A 22,231-nucleotide genomic window follows, 5' to 3' on the forward strand; every position below is an offset into this window, starting at 1 on the left:
TGTTATAAAATATATAAATATAACATTGTTGGTTATGCAAATCTGGGGAATGGGTAGTAAAGGCGTTATCTATCTTTTTAAATAATATAAAGTAGACTTTCTCTTTAAGCTTACTGACCTGCACAACTCTCCAACACAAATCATCCCCCAGCTCCCAGGGCCCCCTGCACAGCCCGCTGCTGCAAAAAAAATACTAATCCTAACACCCAAGACCTCTCTCACAATAAAGAAAAATCCCAAGCATACAAAGTCCTACTACATGACCTCTATTGCAAAAACTTCCTCCAGAATCTAAAGGCCCCCAACTACAAAAAAAGCCTTAATACCCAAGGGACCTCAGCACCGAAGGAGCCTCCTATCATTCAAGGGCTCAACTCACCCCTCCCCCATCGCACCCTCTTAAATGTTCCAGCAATGTCTATATTCCTGAGCTCATATCCTCAGTCTTTAGCAGCTTTTATCCATAGAATTATCCACTATAATATTTTATTTATATGTTTTGTGATGATCGAGAGAAGTAAACAAGAACTTGTTCGTCCAGGCAAATGGAGTTTGATGATTTTTCTTATACATATTATAGGAATACACCATTTTGAAGAAGAGGCCCTCCCACAGCAGCATACAACAGCTGAGCGGAGAGGTGAGTACTGCTGGGGAATGTGACTTATACACAGTGACTCACTTTACTGACCCTGTGTGTATTTCCTACCTTTTGCCTGTGTCTCTGTATGTTCTCAGTAACATTATCCTGGCTCTGTCAGTAAAAGTGTGTGACAGAACCAGTCCCTGTGTCAGCGCTGAATGAGTTGTGTGTGTTTCAGGTGCCTATAAAGTGTGATGATGTTGCTGTGTATTTCTCTATGGAGGAGTGGGAGTATATAGAGGGACACAAGGAGCTTTACAAGGACGTCATGATGGAGACTCACCAAGCACTAAGGACTATGGAGATCCCAGGAAATGAGAGCTCAGGTAACGCTGTGTAGTAATAAATATCTTACTGAGGAAGTGCACAAACACTACTGACGTGACTGACACAGAGCAAATCTACAATGAATCTATCATGTGTGATCTAATGAGCTGTCTGATTATAAACTAGTTTTACTCAACAAAAATGATAAAAACACAGTTAAAGGGTCAAGGGGAATTACTGCTAAATCAATTTGTATATTCATTTATATATGTAAATGTTTAAGTGCAAAACAGATGCTTTGTTTTGTTCTTAATTGAATACATTTAAATATATATATATTTAGATGCAACCAAAATTGTTTCATATCCATTTAACAAAATAAACTGATTCTATTCCTTATTAGACCTAACAGGTCACAGTGATGAAAATCTAGACACAGGATCACAAGGAGACCTACAGAATATTCAGCCATCAGATGTCTCTGCAAGTGAGTGATCTATGATATAAGCTTCACAGTTAGAAAACTCAGATTCTAAAATGTTTTCCCCCTATGTTACTGATGAGCCTCAGTACAGACAGATTGTAATAATAAAATATATTTGGTTCACACCCCTACCTTGTCTTCTCTTCTCTCTCACCCTCTGCTTCATGTGGATAGTACACACACACATGCCCTCTTTTCTCTCCACTCTCACCCTCTGCTTCATGTAAATGGTACACACACATGCCCTCTCTTCCCTTCTCTCTCACCCTCTGCTTCATGTAAATGCTACACACACACATGCCTTCTCTTCCCTTCTCTCTCTCACCCTCTGCTTCATGTGAATAATACACACACATACCCTCTCTTCTCTTCTCTCTCACCCTCTGCTTCATGTAAATGATATACACACATGCCCTCTCTTCCCTTCTCTCTCTCATCCTCTGCTTCATGTAAATGATATACACACATGCCCTCTCTTCCTTCTCTCTCACCCTCTGCTTCATGTAAATGATATACACACATGCCCTCTCTTCCCTTCTCTCTCATCCTCTGCTTCATGTAAATGATACACACACATGCCCTCTCTTCCTTCTCTCTCTCACCCTCTGCTTCATGTGAATAATACACACACATGCCCTCTCTTCCCTTCTCTCTCACCCTCTGCTTCATGTAAATGATACACACACATGCCCTCTCTTCCCTTCTCTCTCACCCTCTACTTCATGTAAATGATACACACACATTCCCTCTCTTCCCTTCTCTCTCACCCTCTGCTTCATGTAAATGATACACACACATTCCCTCTCTTCCCTTCTCTCTCACCCTCTGCTTCATGTAAATACTACACACGCATTCCCTCTCTTCCCTTCTCTCTCACCCTCTGCTTCATGTAAATGATACACACACATGCCCTTTCCTCCTTTCTCTTTTACCATGTGCCATTATATAAATGGCACACATACATCCTGTTTCCTTCTCTCTTTCACCATCTGCTTCATGTAAATAGTACATATACATGCCCTCTCTACCCTTCTCTCTAACCTTCTGCTTCATGTAAATGATACACACATGCCCTCTCTTCCCATCTCTCTCACCCTCTGCTTCATGTAAATAGTACACATACATGCCCTCTCTTCCCTTCTCTCTCACCCTCTGCTTCATGTAAATAGTACACATACATGCCCTCTCTTCCCTTCTCTCTCACCCTCTGCTTCATGTAAATAGTACAAACACATGCCCTCTCTTCCCTTCTCTCTCACCCTCTGCTTCATGTAAATGATACACACACACACACACACACATGCCCTCGCTTCCTTCTTTCTCACCCTCTGCTTCATGTAAATGATACACACACATGCCCTCTCTTCCCTTCTCTCTTACCCTCTACTTCATGTAAATGATACACACACATGCCCTCTCTTCCCTTCTCTCTCACCCTCTGCTTCATGTAAATGATACACACACATGCCCTCTCTTCCCTTCTCTCTCACCCTCTGCTTCATGCAAATGATACACACATTCCCTCTGTTCCATTCTCTCTCTCACCCTCTGCTTCATGTGAATGGTACACACACATGCCCTCTCTCACCCTCTGCTTCATGTGAATGGTACACACACATGCCCTCTCTCACCCTCTGCTTCATGTGAATGGTACACACATGTGCCCTCTCTCACCCTCTGCTTCATGTGAATGGTACACACACGTGCCCTCTCTCACCCTCTGCTTCATGTGAATGGTACACACGCATGCCCTCTCTCACCCTCTGCTTCATGTGAATGGTACACACGCATGCCCTCTCTCACCCTCTGCTTCATGTGAATGGTACACACGCATGCCCTCTCTCACCCTCTGCTTCATGTGAGTGGTACACACATGTGCACTCTCTCACCCTCTGCTTCATGTGAATGGTACACACATGTGCACTCTCTATCCCTCTTCTAGTTCATTAAATGGTATTCTGAAAACTCTTTATTGTGAACTCAGACATTTTGGCCATTAATAAATTGGCATCTGGTACCTTGTAATATACTGTAATTATCCTTTTAATACGATGACAGTAGTGGAACATTATTTAATCTACAGACTATTATGTGTAAATTTAAAGGAACTTTCCAGTCAAAATTTAAATACACATAGTTGAATTACATCTTTGAATACAAACATATTTGCAGTATAAATGTATTGGCAAAAATGCTTATAGTAAAAGTTATCACTGTTTAGTGTTAACATTTTTCTCTGCACGTGCATGTGAAGCATATCTGGATTTTGTCAGTGCACCAGCATTTTAAATACTGCAGCTGTTTAGAGCGCCTGCGGGTCTTGTATCATGTAAGCAATTAACAAATTGAGTCATTACCAGATAGTAAAAGCACCTTTAGGCTCTAAGAGCAAGTACTGTGTTTAAAATGCTGGTGCACAGTGCATACTTAAATACACTTTTGAAACAGCTATAGCTTTTATTAGAAGCAATTTTGCTAATACAGCTATGTGGATTCTAATTTTGTCTGGAATATTCCTTTAAGTTCTGAAATATGTTTTGGGTGTTTATGCTTCATACTCGTACCTGCAAATTTGCATTATATTTGAAATATTTTACGTTGCATCTGAATGTACAAATGATCTAATAAAATTACATTTTTGATGTTATTGATCAATCTCAATATGCCCCAAATATTGTTGTTTAAAAAGATAGATAACACCTTTACTACCCATTCCCCAGCTTTGCATAACTAAAATTCACCTAGATTACAAGATTTTGCTCTATAGAGGGTGCGAAACGAACACAACAAAAGTTGCATTTTTTCACCCTCCATAGCGCTGCCATTACAAGTTTTTAAAAAGCCGCCTTGTGCGTGCGATATGGTTGCGATGAGCTCCATACTGCACAAAATCCAAGGGCTGAGAATACGTGCTTGTGCACGCTTTCCCGATAGACATCAATGGGGAGAGCTTGTTAGAAAAAAAAACTAACACCTGAAGTGTGGAATGGCGATCGCCGTAATGCAACCCCATTAATGTCTATGGGGGAAAAAAAAGTTACGTTTAAACCTAACACCCTAACATAAACCCCATGTCTAAACACTCCTAATCTGCCTCTCCAGACATTGCCGCCACCTAAATTAAGTTATTAACCGCTTTTCCGCCGCTGCCCAACATCGCCGCAACTATAATAAAGTTATTAACCCCTATTCCCCTGCACCCCAACATCGCCCACACTATAATAAAGTTATTAACCCCTATTCCCCTGCACCCCAACATCGCCCACACTATAATAAAGTTATTAACCCCTATTCCGCCACTCCTTGACATCGCCGCCACTAAATAAAGTTATTAACCCCTAAACCTCTGGCCTCCCACATCACCTCCACTAAATAAACCTATTAACCCCTAAACCGACAGCCCCCACATCGCAAAAAACTAAATTAAACTATTAGCCCCTAAACCTAACAACCACCTAACTTTATATTGAAATTTCAATATCCCTATCTTAAAACCTGTGAAATAAAAAAAAAAAAAACTAAGTTTAAACTAACATTACTATTATACTAAAATTAAAATAACTACAAAATTAAATAAACTAAATTACACATTAAAAAACCTAACACTACTAAAAAAAATTAAATCTACAATTACAAAAAATAGAAAATACTAATGTACAAAAAATAAAAAAAATACTAAATTACGAAAAAATAACTATCGGCTAGATTACGAGTTTTGTATTATGAGTAAAAAAGCTTCATAACGATGCTTTTTCACTACCGCTGGTATTACGAGTCTTGCAGGTATATCTGTACTGCACACTTTTTTGGCCATAACACAGCGTAACTACCGCAGCTTTCAAAATGGGACTTCCATAGCGCTGGTGTTACGAGTCCGGCCAAAAGTGAGCGGTACATCCTATGCCGTCAAGATACGTACCGTAAACAGGAAATCAGTAGTTATGAGTGTTACGTTACAAAGCCGTAACATGAAACTCATAACTAAAGTGCAAAAAAGTACACTAACATCCATAAACTACCTATTAACCCCTAAACCGAGGCCCTCCCGCATCGCAAACACTAAAATAAAATTATTAACCCCTAATCTGCCGCTCCCGACATTGCCGCCACTATAATAAACATATTAACCCCTAAACCGCCATACTCCCGCATTGCAAACACTAGTTAAATATTATTAACCCCTAATCTTCCATCCCTAACATCACCGCAACCTACATTACTGTTATTAACCCTTAATCTGCTGCCCCCAAAATCGCCGCCACTATAATAAAGTTATTAACCCCTAACACCCACTAACTTTAACATAATTAACATAAATCTAAATAAAAATTACAATTAATACCTAAATAATTCCTATTTAAAACTAAATACTTACCTGTAAAATAAAACCTAAGCTAGCTACAATATAACTAATAGTTACATTTACATCTTAGGTTTTATTTTAATTTCACAGGTAAGTTTGTATTTATTTTAACTAGGTTGATTAGTTAGTAAATAGTTATTAACTATTTACTAACTACCTAGTAAAAATAAATACAAATTTACCTGTAAAATAAAACCTAACCTGTCTTACACTAACACCTAACCTTACACTACAATTAAATAAATTACATTAAACCCCCACTAAATTACAGAAAATAAAAAAAGAAATGATCAAATATTTAAACTAATTACAACTAATCTAATAGGCCTATCTAAATAAAAAAAAACCTAGCCTATACTAAACTGCCAATAGCCCTTTAAAGGGCCTTTTGCGGGGCATTGCCCCAAAGAAATCAGCTCTTTTACCTGTAAGAAAAATACAAACAAGCCCCTCAACAGTAAAACCCACCACCCACACAACCAACCCCCCCAAATAAAATCCTATCTTAAAAACCTAAGCTCCCCATTGCCCTGAAAAGGGCATTTAGATGGGCATTGCCCTTTAAAGGGCATTTAGCTTTTTTCAGCACAAACCCTAAGCTAAAAATAAAACCCACCCAATAAACCCTTAATAAAACCTAACACTAACCCCTGAAGATCCACTTACAGTTTTTGAAGACCGGACATCCATTCTCAACGAAGCCGGGAGAAGTCTTCATCCAAGCGGCAAGAAGTGGTCCTCCAGACGGGCAGAAGTCTTCATCCAGACGGCATCTTCTATCATCATCCTTCCGACGCGGAGCGGCTCAATCTTCAAGACATCCGGCGCGGAGCATCCTCTTCTTTCGATGGTTCTTGAACAATGAATATTCCTTTAAATGACGTCATCCAAGATGGTGTCCCTTGAATTCCGATTGGCTGATAGAATTCTATCAGCCAATCGAAATTAAAGTTGAAAAAATCCTATTGGCTGATGCAATCAGCCAATAGGATTGAGCTCACATTCTATTGGCTGATTGGAACAGCCAATAGAAAGCAAACTCAATCCTATTGGCTGATTGGATCAGCCAATATGATTGAAGCCCAATCCTAATGGCTGATTGCATCAGCCAATAGGATTTTTTCACCTTCAATTATGATTGGCTGATAGAATTCTATCAGCCAATCAAAATTCAAGGGACGCCACCTCGGATGACGTCATTTAAAGGAAAATACATTGTTCAAGAACCATCGAAAGAAGAGGATGCTCCACGCCGGATGTCTTGAAGATGGAGCCGCTCCGCGTCGGAAGGATGAAGATAGAAGATGCCGTCTGGATGAAGACTTCTGCCTGTCTGGAGGACCACTTCTTGACGCTTAGATGAAGACTTCTCCCGACTTTGTTGAGGACTTCTTGCCGCTTGGATGAAGACTTCTCCCGGCTTTGTTGAGGATGGATGTCCGGTCTTCAAAAACTGTAAGTGGATCTTCAGGGGTTAGTGTTAGGTTTTATTAAGGGTTTATTGGGTGGGTTTTATATTTAGCTTAGGGTTTGTGCTGAAAAAGAGCTAAATTATTTTTGGGGGGTTGGTTGTGTGGGTGGTGGGTTTTACTGTTGGGGGTTGTTTGTATTTTTTTTTTTTACAGGTAAAAGAGCTGATTTCTTTGGGGCAATGCCCCTCAAAAGGCCCTTTTAAAGGCTACTGGCAGTTTAGTTTAGACTAGGTTTTTTTATTTTGGGGGGGCTTTTTTATTTTGATAGGGCTAATTAGGTGTAATTAGTTTAAATATTTGATAATTTCTTTGTTTTGTGTAATTTAGTGTTTGTTTGTTTGTTTTTTTTTGTAATTTAGTTAATTGTATTTAATTAATGTAATTTATTTAATTGTAGTGTAAGGTTAGGTGTTAGTGTAAGACAGGTTAGGTTTTATTTTACAAGTAAATTTGTATTTATTTTTACTAGGTAGTTAGTAAATAGTTAATAACTATTTACTAACTATTCTACCTTGTTAAAATAAATACAAACTTGCCTGTAAAATAAAAAATAAAACCCAAGATAGCTACAATGTAACTATTAGTTATATTGTAGCTAGCTTAGGGTTTATTTTATAGTTAAGTATTTGGTTTTAAATATGAATTATTTAGGTATTATTTGTAATTTTTATTTAGATTTATTTTAATTATATTAAAGTCAGTGGCTGTTAGGGTTAGACTTAGGGTTAGGTTTAGGGGTTAATAACTTTAGTATAGTGGCGGCGACGTTGGGGGCGGCAGATTAGGGGTTAATAAGTGTAGGTAGGTGGCGACGACATTGGTTGCGGAAGATTAGGGGTTAATAAGTGTAATGTAGGTGGCGGCGATGTTAGGGGTTAATAAGTGTAATGTAGGTGGCGGCGATGTTAGGGGCGGCAGATTAGGGGTTAATAAGTGTAATGTAGGTGGCGGCATTGTCGGGGGCAGCAGATTAGGGGGCGTAAATATAATTTTTCTTTCACCATAGGAATCAATGGGGCTGCGTTACGGAGCTTTACACTCCTTTATTGCAGGTGTTAGACTTTATTTTTAGCCGGCTCTCCCCATTGATGTCTATGGAGAAATCATGCACGAGCATGTAAAACCAGCTCAAAGCAGCGCTGGTATTTGGGTGCGGTTTGGAGCTCAACGCTGACATATTGCCTGCTAACGCCGGGTTTTTGCAAACCTGTAATAGCAGCGCCATAGGGAGGTGAGCAATGGAAATAATTTGCAAGTTAGTACCAAGCCGCTCATAACGCAAAACTCGTAATCTAGCCAAAACGAAATTATCCAAAATAAAAACAATTACACCTATTCTAATAGCCATATAAAAATAAAAAAGCCCCTCCAAAATAAAAACCCTAGCCTACAATAAACTACCAATAGCCATTAAAAGGGTCTTTTGTAGGGCATTGCCCTATAGAAATCCGCTCTTTTCCCTGAAAAAAAAATACAAAGACCCCCCCCCCAACAGTAAAACCCATCATGCGATGTGGGGGGGTTAATAGGTTTTATAGGTTTATTTAGTGGCTGTGATGTGGGAGGCTAGATGTTTAGGGGTTAATAACTTTATTATAGTGGCGGCGGAATAGGGGTTAATACATTTTATTAGTGGTGGCAATGTCGGGAGCGGCAGATTAGAGTTTAATTTAGTGTTTGATGCGGGAGTGCGGTAGAATAGGGGTTAATAGGTAGTTTATGGGTGTTAGTCTACTTTGTAACACTTTAGTTATGAGTTTTGTGTAACAGTTTCGTTGTGCAAAACTCATAACTACTGGTCTCAGATTGCGGAATGGATTGTGTCGGTATAGACTGGAATGCAAGCATTTTAGCCTCACTGTGCAACTTGTAATGGCAGCACTATGGAAATCCCACGCAAAAACATCATTTCTTTTAAGGGCGGAACTGACGTTGCGTTACAGGCTAAAATGCTTGCGGTACAACTATACCGACAAGACTCGTGATGGTTGCGTTCCGGCTTTTTACGCTGAAATGGCCATTTTTTCACCGTTAAAACCCGGAACTCAAAACTTGTAATCTAGGTGATTGTTATATTAATATACTTTATAACCTCAGTTTACCTGTTTCTAAGCCCCAGCAGGCCACCTCTTATCTTGATGCCTTTTACAGCCATACAGTGCTAGTTCATTTGTGTGTCATATAGATAACATTGTGCTCATTCCTGTGTAGAATTATAATAATTATGCAGGAACAGCACTAATTGGCTCAAATGCAAGATTGTGAAATAAACTGAGATAAGGGGGCCTATCTATCAAGCTCCGAAAGGAGCTTGACGGCCCCTGTTTCTGGCGAGTCTTCAGACTCGCCAGAAAAGCAGTTATAAAGCAGCGGTCACAAAGACCGCTGCTTCATAACCTGTCCGCCTGCTCTGAGCAGACGGACAGACATCGCCGGATCAACCCGATCGGGTTGATTGACACCACCCTGCTGACGGCCGATTGGCCGCGAGTCTGCAGGGGGCGGCATTGCACCAGCAGCTCTTGTGAGCTGCTGGTGCAATGCTGAATATGTATTGCTCTCCGTATTCAGCGAGGTCTGGCGGACCTGATCCGCACTGTCGGATCAGGTCCGCCAGACCTTGATAAATAGAGGCCAAGGGGTCCATCTACATTGGCTTACATACAAGGGGATCACAGAGGTAAAAAGTGTATTAATATAACAGTGTTGGTTATGCAAAACTGTAGAATGAGTAATAAAGGCATTGTCTATCTTTTTAAACAATAACACTTTTAAAGTACACTGTCCCTTTAAGTGTATGGCAATTAAGTACCCATTACTGTGTTAAACATTAGTTGCTTTTGGGGTGAAATTAAATATTATCTGCAATAAATGTTCTGACAGGTGACATTAATACTGATGTAAATGTTAAAACAGAAGATCTGAGTGTATTGTGTGAGCTGGAAACTCCAATGCAGGAAATGTGTGACAGTGACAATGCAGGTAAGTGCACGTGTGTGACAGTGAAGGTAAGTGCACGTGTGTGACGTATTTCCTGGTTTTATAACTTATTGTCTGTAAGTGCTGTACATTATATCACCAGTCAGGGTGTCAACCTCACTCACACACTAAGTGTCACAATATAGCCTGATACTTACTGCCTAGTGTTTAGTTATCCTGATCACATGACACCCAAGCCCTATACAGCTGCTGTCATTTATATCTGCCAGAGTATAATCATTACTGTTGTCATGTGATCAGCTGCAGATACATCAATAGCACTTTGTAGGAGCATAAAATAAATCCCACAGCACTATATGATCTGCTCATCTGTATGCCATGTCTGTATATTGTGAGTTAAAGGGGCATTGTTAGGGTTGTCACCTGCCCTGGGAAAGTCCCGGTCTGGGACTATATGTCCCGTGTCCCGGAACTACCGTCTATTGCCCCGGGCTAAGAGCTCCCCTGGGGCTGGCTCAGCAGTGACCACAGATTAAAAAAAAATTAGCTGGCCAGGGAAGCTCATAGCCCGGCGGGAAGAGAGATGGAACCTGCCTGTGCTGCCTGGAGTATGTGGGAGGGAGGGGGGAAGAGGAGGGTCACGTCACTTCCATCCATCACTGCGCTGAGCCTGCACTGTGCAGCTGTGATGCACAGATTTATTAGCGCCATTAGTAAGGAGACGAGACAGTGAGCAGAGGTGCGTGCAGCCGGTGACCGGTCCCGTAACTAACAGCACAGAGGTACAAATACAAAACACGTTTCCTGGAGACTAGCTTCCTAAACCATACCAACTTCCTACATATTATAAATATATATTATAATATATATTATATACATAATTATTTATTTATTTATATATATATATATATTATATACATACATGACTGTAATAGGCGGGATCAGACTGATATACTGCCATAGAACAGGCTAACAATAGTATTGAGCCAGTTATTGTGTGTATTTAGTCTCCCTATGGGAAAAAGGGGAAATTTGATTTCATATTGAATTTGAGGCAGCGAGAAGCCACGCCCCCTTCACCCCTATTTAGAAAGTGTCCAGGAATCTTCTGGGCAAAAGGTGGCAACCCTAGGCCTTGTACTTAAACCTTCTATAATGCATGTGAAAGACCAGCAGGGAAACATGTATTTAATATTTATTTCTACGTGGATAATTTTAAAGGGACATTGTACTCTGCCAGCAAGCCACAAAATTAAAGACAGAACCAACTAATTATTATTAGTGATAAATACCCAGTTGAGAAGTGGCAGCAGCAATGACTATGAAAATGTGCAATAGTGTACGCAGTTGAATTGCATATTTTAATGAGCTGTGAAGACGCACGTGCAAATGCAGGGATGCAGCCCGTGGGTGAAACATTTATTTTAGATACATTTAGGTCCAGATTGCGAGTGGCGCATTAACAGTTATACGCGAGCCATAAGGGGTTTTATTGCACAAAACATTTATAAGGGCTTAAAGATATGAGGTCTCAGTTTTTAGAAAAAAACAGTCAATGGGCTTTAACATAGAGATACATACCTACATATGTATATATGTGTGTATATATATATATATATATATATATATGTATGTATGTATGTGTATATGTGTATGTGTATGTATGTATGTATGTATGTGTGTGTGTGTGTGTGTATGTATATATGTGTGTGTATATATGTGTGTGTGTATATATATATATATATATATATATATATATATATGTGTATATATGTGTGTGTGTGTATATATATATGTATATATGTGTGTGTATGTATATATATATATATATATATATATATATGTGTATATATGTGTGTGTGTGTGTGTATATATATATATATATATATATATATATATATATATATATATATGTATATATATATATATATATATATATATATATATATATATATATATATATATATATATATATGCAATATTCATATTTAGGGCTAGATTACAAGTGGAGCGCTAATATATTGTGTGCCTGTAAACGAGGAAATCTGCCCGTTTACGGGCACGCGATAAATAACCAGCCATTGCAAGCTTGCGGTAGCAATTAGCGCTCATAAAATTAACCAGAGATCAGAATTTTCCCCAATTGCCCCTTTAAATAAGGTTAAGTGTTGTTTTTAAAATAAAATGATGAGCATCTTTAATTTGTAAAATAATAACTGCTCAAAGCAGGTTTTAGGGATTAAAGTTAGGGGATGTGGGGTGTTAGAAAAAAAAGCCACTGAAAAGTGCCTCTACATTGCAGCCTATGGGGAACTGTGTGTTCCCTGCAAATATAAATATATAAATGTACAGTGTATATATATATATATATATATATATATATATATATATATATATATATATATATATATTATACCCACTTGTTATCTGACCCTTAGTAAGAAACCCAGAGGCAGAACTTTTTTTTATTCTCTGCAATGAGATTTTTTTAGTGAATTTTTCAGCAGTGTCTCACAGTGCATGCATTCGCGCATGCATACACACACGCACACATACATACATCCCGGTGAATACCGAAAATGGCAGGGTGGTGAAAGAATCCACCAAAGGTGGATTCTGTGGATTCTTTCACCACCCTACCATTTTCGGAATCCACCGGGATGCAGCAAAGGCAAACGGAGCATTACAAAAGCAACATCTAATCGCTCTCATTAAAGTATTTAAATAAAAAAACTAACCGTCCGCATCAAGTATTAAAAAAAAAAAAAAAAAAACACCGCCCACATGAAATAACAAAAAAATCCTACACAAAGTATTAACCCCTAAACTGCAAAACCCCCACATTGCAGTAAACCTATTTATGTTGCCCAGGAAAGGGATTTTAGCTGGAGCCAACCCAAATAACTAGACTAGCATTCAGGTTAAACAAGAACTCTCTTTATTGTAAAACATACACTCCTTTTATACACACAGCTCATCTTGGTAACACAAAGGACAATCCCACAATTTTCCCGCCATTCCCGCCCCTCCAGACAGCCCGGCACCTCCATAGGAGCCACAGTCTCACATAATCCCAATACCTAGGGGTGGCGGTTTCTTGTGATCCCGGTGCAGCGGCAGCACTTCCAGGGTGGCTCTCGGTCTCCAGATGCCACAGTCCAAAAATCAGCATGATTCGTTACTGGGGACCGGAGTTACAGTCCGTCGAATTTATGGGGTTAGGGGTGTCCAAAAACCCCAGTTCCCAAAGGAGCTCCCCTCTGATAATTCCCACAGCTCTTGTCCTCGCTAGGGGCTACCAATCCCCAAAAGAGCGGAGCTCTGGGGCAAAGGGCTGCTGGAGCGACCAGGGGTAAATTTAGCGGGTGTCCTGCTGTCCTGTGGCCAACCGGGAGTTCCAGGAGCCCGGCCAGCCTAGGAGGGTTTTCCTGGTCATAAACCAACTCTTCTCTGAACACAAAAACAAGCCAATACAAAGCAAACAAACAGCTTCCAGAGATGGTGGTTGCTCTGATGAGCCCAATACCACTGAGAAACAACAGGGGTGAGGTTGTAGGGGTTTAACCCTTGCAGCCCGGTATCCGTGACATCTCCCCCCTCCAGTTCGGCAGACCCGGCTAGACCCTTAACGGGTCGGCCTGGGGCTGTCTGACAGTGGCCCTCCACTTCTCGGTTGCTGGGAGAGGTTATTCCATATCTCCTGAGCTTGGCACATCCTGGGGGATTCCTGCTGTAGTTTATACCCTGCAACCTGGGCGCAGGGATAGTCACATAAGGCAAAGTCCCAAACAAGTTTGCTAAGGCCGGCTCTTAACCAATTGCTGTCCCACAAGTTTCAGTGTCCTTAAGTTCCATGGCCACACTGCCTCTCTCTGTTACACTCTGTTTAGTACCGGCTGACCCACCCACAAACAAAGCTAGTGCCGGTTTCCCAACTGTATTCCTTCCCCATACCGGAGGGGGAGGTTGCTCCTTGGTGGGGAAGGCAAAGCTCGGGTGCCCAAACATGTGGCACCAACTGCATAAGCTTTTATCCTCCTTTCCCAATGCAACGCCTGCCCCCGGTGATAAATACTCTGTGACAAGAAAAGGGTAGAGACCCTGCCAAGCTACTGAGGGGAGAGTTCATCTGTCTCTTCTCCCGAGAAAGATCTACCGCTGGGAGGGAGGTCTGCACCCTCCGCTCCATGGGTAACTGTGCTGCCGCTGGGGAGAGAGACCAACTGTCTCCTCTCCCAGAAAGGGATTCAGCTGCTGGGGAGAGATATCGATACCCATCTCTCCCTGCAAGGGTTTCTCTGTAAGGGGAGGGAGGATGACTACCTCTGCTCCCGAAGGATGGATCTGCCGCTGGGGAGAGAGACCGACTGTCTCCTCTCCCAGAAACGGGTTCTGCTTACGGGGAGGGAGGACGACTACCTCCGCTCCCAGGGCATGGCTCAGCCGCTGGGGAGAGAGACCTACTGTCTCCTCTCCCAAGAAGGAGTTCTGCTTACGGGGAGGAAGGACGACTACCTCCGCTCCCAGGGGATGGCTCTGCCACTGGAGAGAGAGACTGACTGTCTCCTCTCCCAGCTCCTGGCTCTGCCGCTGGGGAGAGAGACCGACTGTCTCCTATCCCAGTAAGGGGTTCTGTTTACGGGGAGGGAGGACGACTACCTCCGCTCCCAGGGGATGGCTCTGCCGCTGGGGAGAGAGACAGACTGTCTCCTTTCCCAGAAAGGGGTTCTGCTTACGGGGAGGGAGGATGACTACCTCCGCTCCCAGGGGATGGCTCAGCCACTGGGGAGAGAGACCGACTGTCTCCTCTCCCAGGAAGGAGTTCTGCTTACGGGGAGGAAGGACGACTACATCTGCTCCCAGGGGATGGCTCTGCCACTGGAGAGAGAGACTGACTGTCTCCTCTCCCAGCTCCTGGCTCTGCCGCTGGGGAGTGAGACCGACTGTCTCCTCTCCCGGGAAGGGGTTCTGTTTACGGGGAGGGAGGACGACTACCTCCGCTCCCAGGGGATGGCTCTGCCGCTGGGGAGAGAGAGCGACTGTCTCCTTTCCCGGCTCCTGGCTCTGCCGCTGGGGAGGGAGACCAACTGTCTCCTCTCCCGGAAAGGGGTTCTGTTTACAGGAAGGGAGGACAACTACCTCCGCACCCAGGGGATGGCTCTGCCGCTGGGGAGAGAGACCAACTGTCTCCTCTCCCAGGAAGGAGTTCTGCTTACGGGGAGGAAGGACGACTACATCTGCTCCCAGGGGATGGCTCTGCCACTGGAGAGAGAGACTGACTGTCTCCTCTCCCAGCTCCTGGCTCTGCCGCTGGGGAGAGAGACCGACTGTCTCCTCTCCCAGTAAGGGGTTCTGTTTACGGGGAGGGAGGACGACTACCTCCGCTCCCAGGGGATGGCTCTGCCGCTGGGGAGAGAGACCGACTGTCTCCTTTCCCAGAAAGGGGTTCTGCTTACGGGGAGGGAGGACGACTACCTCTGCTCGCAGGGGATGGCTCAGCCACTGGGGAGAGAGACCAACTGTCTCCTCTCCCAGGAAGGAGTTCTGCTTACGGGGAGGAAGGACGACTACCTCTGCTCCCAGGGGATGGCTCTGCCACTGGAGAGAGAGACTGACTGTCTCCTCTCCCGGGAAGGGGTTCTGCTTCTGGGGAGAGTTATTAACATCCATCTCTACCTGCAAGGGGTTTTCTGTAAGGGGAGGGAGGACGATTACCTCCGCTCCCAGGTTTTCTGGGGCTGTTACAGGTGCTGGGCAGAGGCCAGCGGCTCTCTGCCCTGTTGTCAGCACTTCTGCTGGGGTGGCTCCCTTGTCCAAGTCTGTAAGCTCATAGCCAGGCTGCTGATCAGGATTCAGCAGCCCTGGTTCCCTTTTTCTTTGCTGCCACTCCTCCACGGTAGAGCTCCATGAATCCCAGAGGGCTGCACCCCAGATCTGTATGTCCATGGCACGCTGCTTAGCGAGATCCAACAGCCTCTTGTATTCCTTGACCAGTGCCTCTTCCTGGTCAATTGTAAAATCCAGATCGTCCAGCAGCCAGGTCTCCTCCAAGAGATCCAGCAGTTCCTTTTGGAGCCCAGAGATGTCCTCTGTCCTTTTTGTAAGCAACAATCCAGGGCCGCCAAAGCCCTATGTGGGGGAGCCTTCCTCCAGCCATGGCTGCGCTTGCATAGCGGGCCATTGGAGGGCTCTATAGCCGTCCTCCACCCACATCTCTTGCTACAGTCTCACGGTCCACCGAACCCGGAATCTCATGTCATTCGTGGGGAGGACCTTTCCATTTTCCTGCTCCTGTTGAAGAGCCTCCCACCAGAGGTCTCGGAGGGCACGGTTCCTCCATGCCAGAACGTCCTGTTCCAAACGAGGATCATTTGTTCCGGTCAGCATCTTTTGAACTCTGCCTCCATATTTACCGGCTGCTGTGGTACATCTCCTCTGTCAGCAGAAACTGTGTGAAAGAAGCAGATCCCACCACTGCCAGCCAATGTGACTGATACCCCGGCTACCCCGACTGGGTAGCTCCGCCAAACGGGTCCTGCTTCCTCACTGCCAACTGCAGCTATGTAGCTGGCAAGTGACCACAGCCTGTAGCCACCCCTGATGCCCGACAGCATCAGTACCCAGAGTCCCACCCTGTGGCAGACTCCAGCTACCCAGACTGGGTAGCTCGGCCTGATGATCCTTTCTCTGCCTGGAACAGGCTGCTATGTCGCCCAGGAAAGTGATTTTTAGCTGGAGCCAACCCAAATAACTAGACAGACTAGCATTCAGGTTAAACAAGAACTCATTTTAAAGCTCTCTGTCCCCAGATGCCACAGTCCAAAAATCAGCATGATTCGTTACTGGGGACCGGGGTTACAGTCCGTTGAAATTATGGGGTTAGGGGTGTCCAAAAACCCCAGTTCCCAAAGGAGTTCCCCTCTGATAATTCCCACAGCTCTTGTCCTCGCTAGGGGCTACCAATCCCCAAAAGAGCGGAGCTCTGGGGTAGAGGGCTGCTGGAGCGACCAGGGGTAAATTTAGCGGGTGTCCTGTGGCCGACCGGGAGTTCCAGGAGCCCGGCCAGCCTGAGAGGAGGAGTTAGGCGGGTGTCCGTTGTGAGGCGGCCGACCGGGAGTTCCAGGAGCCCGGCCAGCCTAGGAGGGTTTTCCTGGTCAGGAGCCCAAAACCACTGAGAAACAACAGGGGTGAGGTTGTAGGGGTTTAACCCTTGCAGCCCAGTATCCGTGACACCCCCCCAAAAAAAAACCTTAAAAAATCCTAAGTCTAACCCCCAGGTTGGTACTCACGGTTCCTGAAGTCCAGCGGTGAAGTCTTCTTCCAAGCGCAACCTCTTCTTCTTTCAGGAACATCCTGTGCGGAGCGGAGTTGAAGACCGCGGAGCTGATGACCGGCGACTCTGGAACTGAAGACCGCTGAGCCATGGAGCGTGGAGGATCCTCTTCGTCCGATCTCCACTGTACACGGAATAGTGAATTCAAGGTACGCGATTAAATATGGCGTCTGTTGAATTCCTATTGGCTGATTTGATTCTTCCAATTCAAATCAGCCAATAGGATGAAAGCTACTCAAATCCTATAGGCTGTTTAAATTAGCCAATAGGATGAGAGCAAGTGAAATTGTATTGGCTATTCAAATCAGTAACACAAAGTACAATCCCACAATTTTCCCGCCATTCCCGCCCCTCCAGACAGCCCGGCACCTCCATAGGAGCCAGTCTCACATAATCCCAATACCTATGGGTGGCGGTTTCGGGTGATAGTCACATAAGGCCAAGTCCCAAACAAGTTTGCTAAGGCCAGCTCCCAACCAATTGCTGTCCCACAAGTTCCAGTGTCCTTAAGTTCCATGGCCACACTGCCTCTCTCTGTGACACACTGTTTAGTACCGGCTGACCCACCCATAAACAAAGCTAGTGCCGGTTTCCCAACTGTATTCCTACCCATACCGGAGGGGGAGGTTGCTCCTTGGTGGGGCAGGCAAAGCTCGGGTGCCCAAACATGTGGCACCAACTGCATAAGCTTTTATCCACCTTTCCCAATGCAACGCCTGCCCCCGGTGATAAATACTCTGTGACAAGAAAAGGGTAGAGACCCTGCCAAGCTACTGAGGGGAGAGTTCGTCTGTCTCTTCTCCCGAGAAAGAGATCTACCGCTGGGAGGGAGGTCTGCACCCTCCGCTCCATGGGAAACTGCTGCCGCTGGGGACAGAGACCAACTGTCTCCTCTCCCAGAAAGGGATTCAGCTGCTGGGGAGAGATATCGATACCCGTCTCTCCCTGCAAGGGTTTCTCTGTAAGGGGAGGGAGGATGACTACCTCTGCTCCCGAAGGATGGATCTGCCGCTGGGGAGAGAGACCGACTGTCTCCTCTCCCAGAAAGGGGTTCTGCTTACGGGGAGGGAGGATGACTACCTCCGCTCCCAGGGGATGGCTCAGCCGCTGGGGAGAGAGACAGACTGTCTCCTCTCCCAGGAAGGAGTTCTGCTTACGGGGAGGAAGGACGACTACCTCCGCTCCCAGGGGATGGCTCTACCACTGGAGAGAGAGACTGACTGTCTCCTCTCCCAGCTCCTGGCTCTGCCGCTGGGGAGAGAGACCGACTGTCTCCTCTCCCGGTAAGGGGTTCTGTTTATGGGCAGGGAGGATGACTACCTCCACTCGCAGGGGATGGCTCTGCCGCTGGAGAGAGAGACCGACTGTCTCCTCTCCCGGCTCCTGGCTCTGCCGCTGGGGAGAGAGACCAACTGTCTCCTCTCCCGGGAAGGGGTTCTGTTTACGGGGAGGGAGGACGACTACCTCCGCTCCCAGGGGCTGGCTCTGCCGCTGGGGAGAGAGACCGACTGTCTCCTCTCCCAGGAAGGGGTTCTGTTTACGGGGAGGGAGGACGACTACCTCCGCTCCCAGGGGGTGGCTCTGCCGCTGGGGAGAGAGACTGACTATCTCCTCTCCCGGCTCCTGGCTCTGCCGCTGGGGAGAGAGTCCGACTGTCTCCTCTCCTGGGGAGAGTTATTGACATCCATCTCTACCTGCAAGGGGTTCTCTGTAAGGGGAGGGAGGACGATTACCTCCGCTCCCAGGTTTCCTGGGGCTGTTACAGGCGCTGGGCAGAGGCCAGCGGCTCTCTGCCCTGTTGTCAGCACTTCTGCTGGGGTGGCTCCCTTGTCCAAGTCTGTAAGCTCATAGCCAGGTTGTTGATCAGGATCCAGCAGCCCTGGTTCCCTTTTTCTTTGCTGCCACTCCTCCACGGTCGAGCTTCATGAATCCCAGAGGGCTGCACCCCAGATCTGTATGCCCCTGGCACGCTGCTTAGCGAGATCCAGCAGCCTCTTGTATTCCTTGACCAGTGCCTCTTCCTGGTTAATTATAAAATCCAGATCGTCCAGCAGCCAGGTCTCCTCCAAGAGATCCAGCAGTTCCTCTTGGAGCCCAGAGATATCCTCCAGACCCTGGTCTCTCACTCCCAAACTGTGGGTCCTCTGTCCTTTTTGTAAGCAACAATCCAGGGCTGCCAAAGCCTTATGTGGGGGAGCCTTCCTCCAGCCATGGCTGCGCTTGCATAGCGAGCCATTGGAGGGCTCGATAGCCGTCCTCCACCCACATCTCTTGCTGGATCAGTCTATCTAGAACAGATAGCCATTCCTTCTTTGGCTGTTCTCCCAGGAAAGGCAGTCTCACGGTCTACCGAACCCGGAATCTTGTGTCATTCGTGGGGAGGACCTTTCCATTTTCCTGCTCCTGTTGAAGAGCCTCCCACCAGAGGTCTCGGAGGGCAAGGTTCCTCCATGCCAGAACATCCTGTTCTGAACAAGGATCATTTGTTCCGGTCAGCATCTTTTGTACTCTCCCTAGGAACTCTGCCTCCATATTTACCGGCTGCTGTGGTACGTCTCCTCTGTCAGCAGAAACTGTGTGAAAGAAGCAGATCCCACCACTGCCAGCCAATGTGACGGATACCCCGACTGGGTAGCTCTGCCAAACTGGTCCTGCTTCCTCCCTGCCAACTGCAGCTATGTAGCTGGCAAGTGACCACAGCCTGTAGCCACCCCTGATGCCCGACAGCATCAGTACCCAGGGTCCCACCCTGTGGCAGACTCCAGCTACCCAGACTGGGTAGCTCTGCCTAATGATCCTTTCTCTGCCTGGAACAGGCTGCTATGTCGCCCAGGAAAGTGATTTTAGCTGGAGCCAATCCAAATAACTCATAAACAAGAACTCATTTTAAAGCTCTCGGTCCCCAGATGCCACAGTCCAAAAATCAGCATGATTCGTTACTGGGGACCGGAGTTACAGTCCATTGAAATTATGGGGTTAGGGGTGTCCAAAAACCCCAGTTCCCAAAGGAGTTCCCCTCTGATAATTCCCACAGCTCTTGTCCTCGCTAGGGGCTACCAATCCCCAAAAGAGCGGAGCTCTGGGGCAAAGGGCTACTGGAGCGACCAGGGGTAAAATTAGCGGTGTTTATGTGTAGTGTGATAGGAGCGCCTAAAGGTGGATTCCTGCTGATAAAAAAGTTCTTCCCTCAAAGAGAACTAAATGGTGGATAAGAAGAAAAAATGGGGTTTATTTAGCAGCGCTAAAAAAAGCTAGGAAATGATGATACCAATCTAATTTATGTTTTATACAATCTAGTTTATTTAAAAATTGTTATAACACATAAAAACAACAGCAAATGCTTTTCCTAATTAATAAAGGGACGTCTCCCTTATACAACACTTATAAAAACAGTCTAGAACCATATAATCCTAGAATTCCAGGTATAAAGGAATTAATTCTATAGATAACATATGGCAAGCAACAAATTTCTAAGATAAATGGTGAATTGAATATTTAAAAGGCACAAATGTATCAGTCCTAACAGCTTTACAGTTCTTCAGTAACAAATATAGTTATAAAGTTACACAGTTACTTTCCTTGGACATATAATTGGCTCAGGTGTGCTGGATAGTTAAAAAGGCAAAAAATAGCCGTTATTCTGATTTAGGTGCCAAAGCAATCGTGGTTAATGGGAATGGTTAATTTAACAGATGAATACCTTGATGTCTTTAAAGTTCAGTTTGTGTGTTTTAAAAAACGTAGTGCAAATTAGTGTAGAGGTACCTTAATCTGTCCTGGTTGCAACCGCTGATATTCTTCACTGTGAGGGATTCACAGACTGTTTGTTCCTGGTGCTTCTGATAAGTCACCTGACCTTCTCTTTGATTCAGAGGTCAGGGGTGATGATCCGTTCTGGTGATGTAGTTATCCTTTTTTTTTGTTTTCCTTTCTTCTTATAGCCCAAATATTGTTTTCATCTGGGTTCCCTCAGACTTCTTAAGGTTTGAAGAAATCTTTGGTCAGTGTTTAGCAGTAACACCGTATTCCCTGAAGTTACCAAAGGTAGATTTTAACTTGCAGGGTCAGGAGAAAAGTTTAAAGTTGCAGGGTCACACAGCTTTGTGACAGTAGTAAATGAAGTTTAGTAGAGTGTAGCAGGTCCCATTCAACGTGTTTCACCCTTCTGGGCTTTATCAAGAATGCTTATCCTGCTAGCTTCTGGCTTTTTAAAGGTATGAATGTGTTTTGATTGGTTCCTTCATTTCCTTTTGATTTCTATCAACACCTGTGTGGCTTCCAATGTAAAGCTGGACTTTATTTAAGTTGGTAATGATTGTTTCTGTGTTGTTATTTAGTTACATGATACACAAGGAAGAGAACTTATCCTTTCTGCTTTATTAGCATTCACACAATTCAACTTGTATATTATCTAATAAAGGCACTTTAGAATTGAAATATATATTTAGATCGTGCAAACTTAAAATTACCTAAACTGAAACGAAAATATAAGAATCAGAATTATCATTCCCATATCTAGAATTATTGTAAGTGGGTAAAAATTAACGATATATACATATTCCTTTTCAACAAAGGATAGTAAGTTCAACAATTTATAAATTTGTAACAATTTAAAAATGGACGAAACGAAAATATAAGAATCAGAATCATCATTCCCATATCTAGAATTATTGTTAGTGGGTAAAAATTAACGATATATATATATATATATATATATATACATATTTCT

The 22,231-nt window shown here is 44.4% G+C and overlaps 1 protein-coding gene across 1 annotated transcript in view; it reads left to right on the forward strand.

Moving 5' to 3' along the window:
• LOC128657201 (gastrula zinc finger protein XlCGF57.1-like) overlaps positions 1–22,231 on the forward strand; it is a 120,808-nt gene that overhangs the window by 20,214 nt on the left and 78,363 nt on the right. The window contains exons 3-6 of the mRNA XM_053711457.1: positions 581–640; positions 822–969; positions 1,314–1,397; positions 10,113–10,211. Of these exons, the coding sequence (XP_053567432.1) occupies positions 581–640; positions 822–969; positions 1,314–1,397; positions 10,113–10,211 (391 nt within the window). The remainder of the gene's footprint in view (positions 1–580; positions 641–821; positions 970–1,313; positions 1,398–10,112; positions 10,212–22,231) is intronic.

The sequence above is a fragment of the Bombina bombina genome, chromosome 4, assembly GCF_027579735.1.
Source record: "Bombina bombina isolate aBomBom1 chromosome 4, aBomBom1.pri, whole genome shotgun sequence".
Taxonomy (NCBI): domain Eukaryota; kingdom Metazoa; phylum Chordata; class Amphibia; order Anura; family Bombinatoridae; genus Bombina; species Bombina bombina.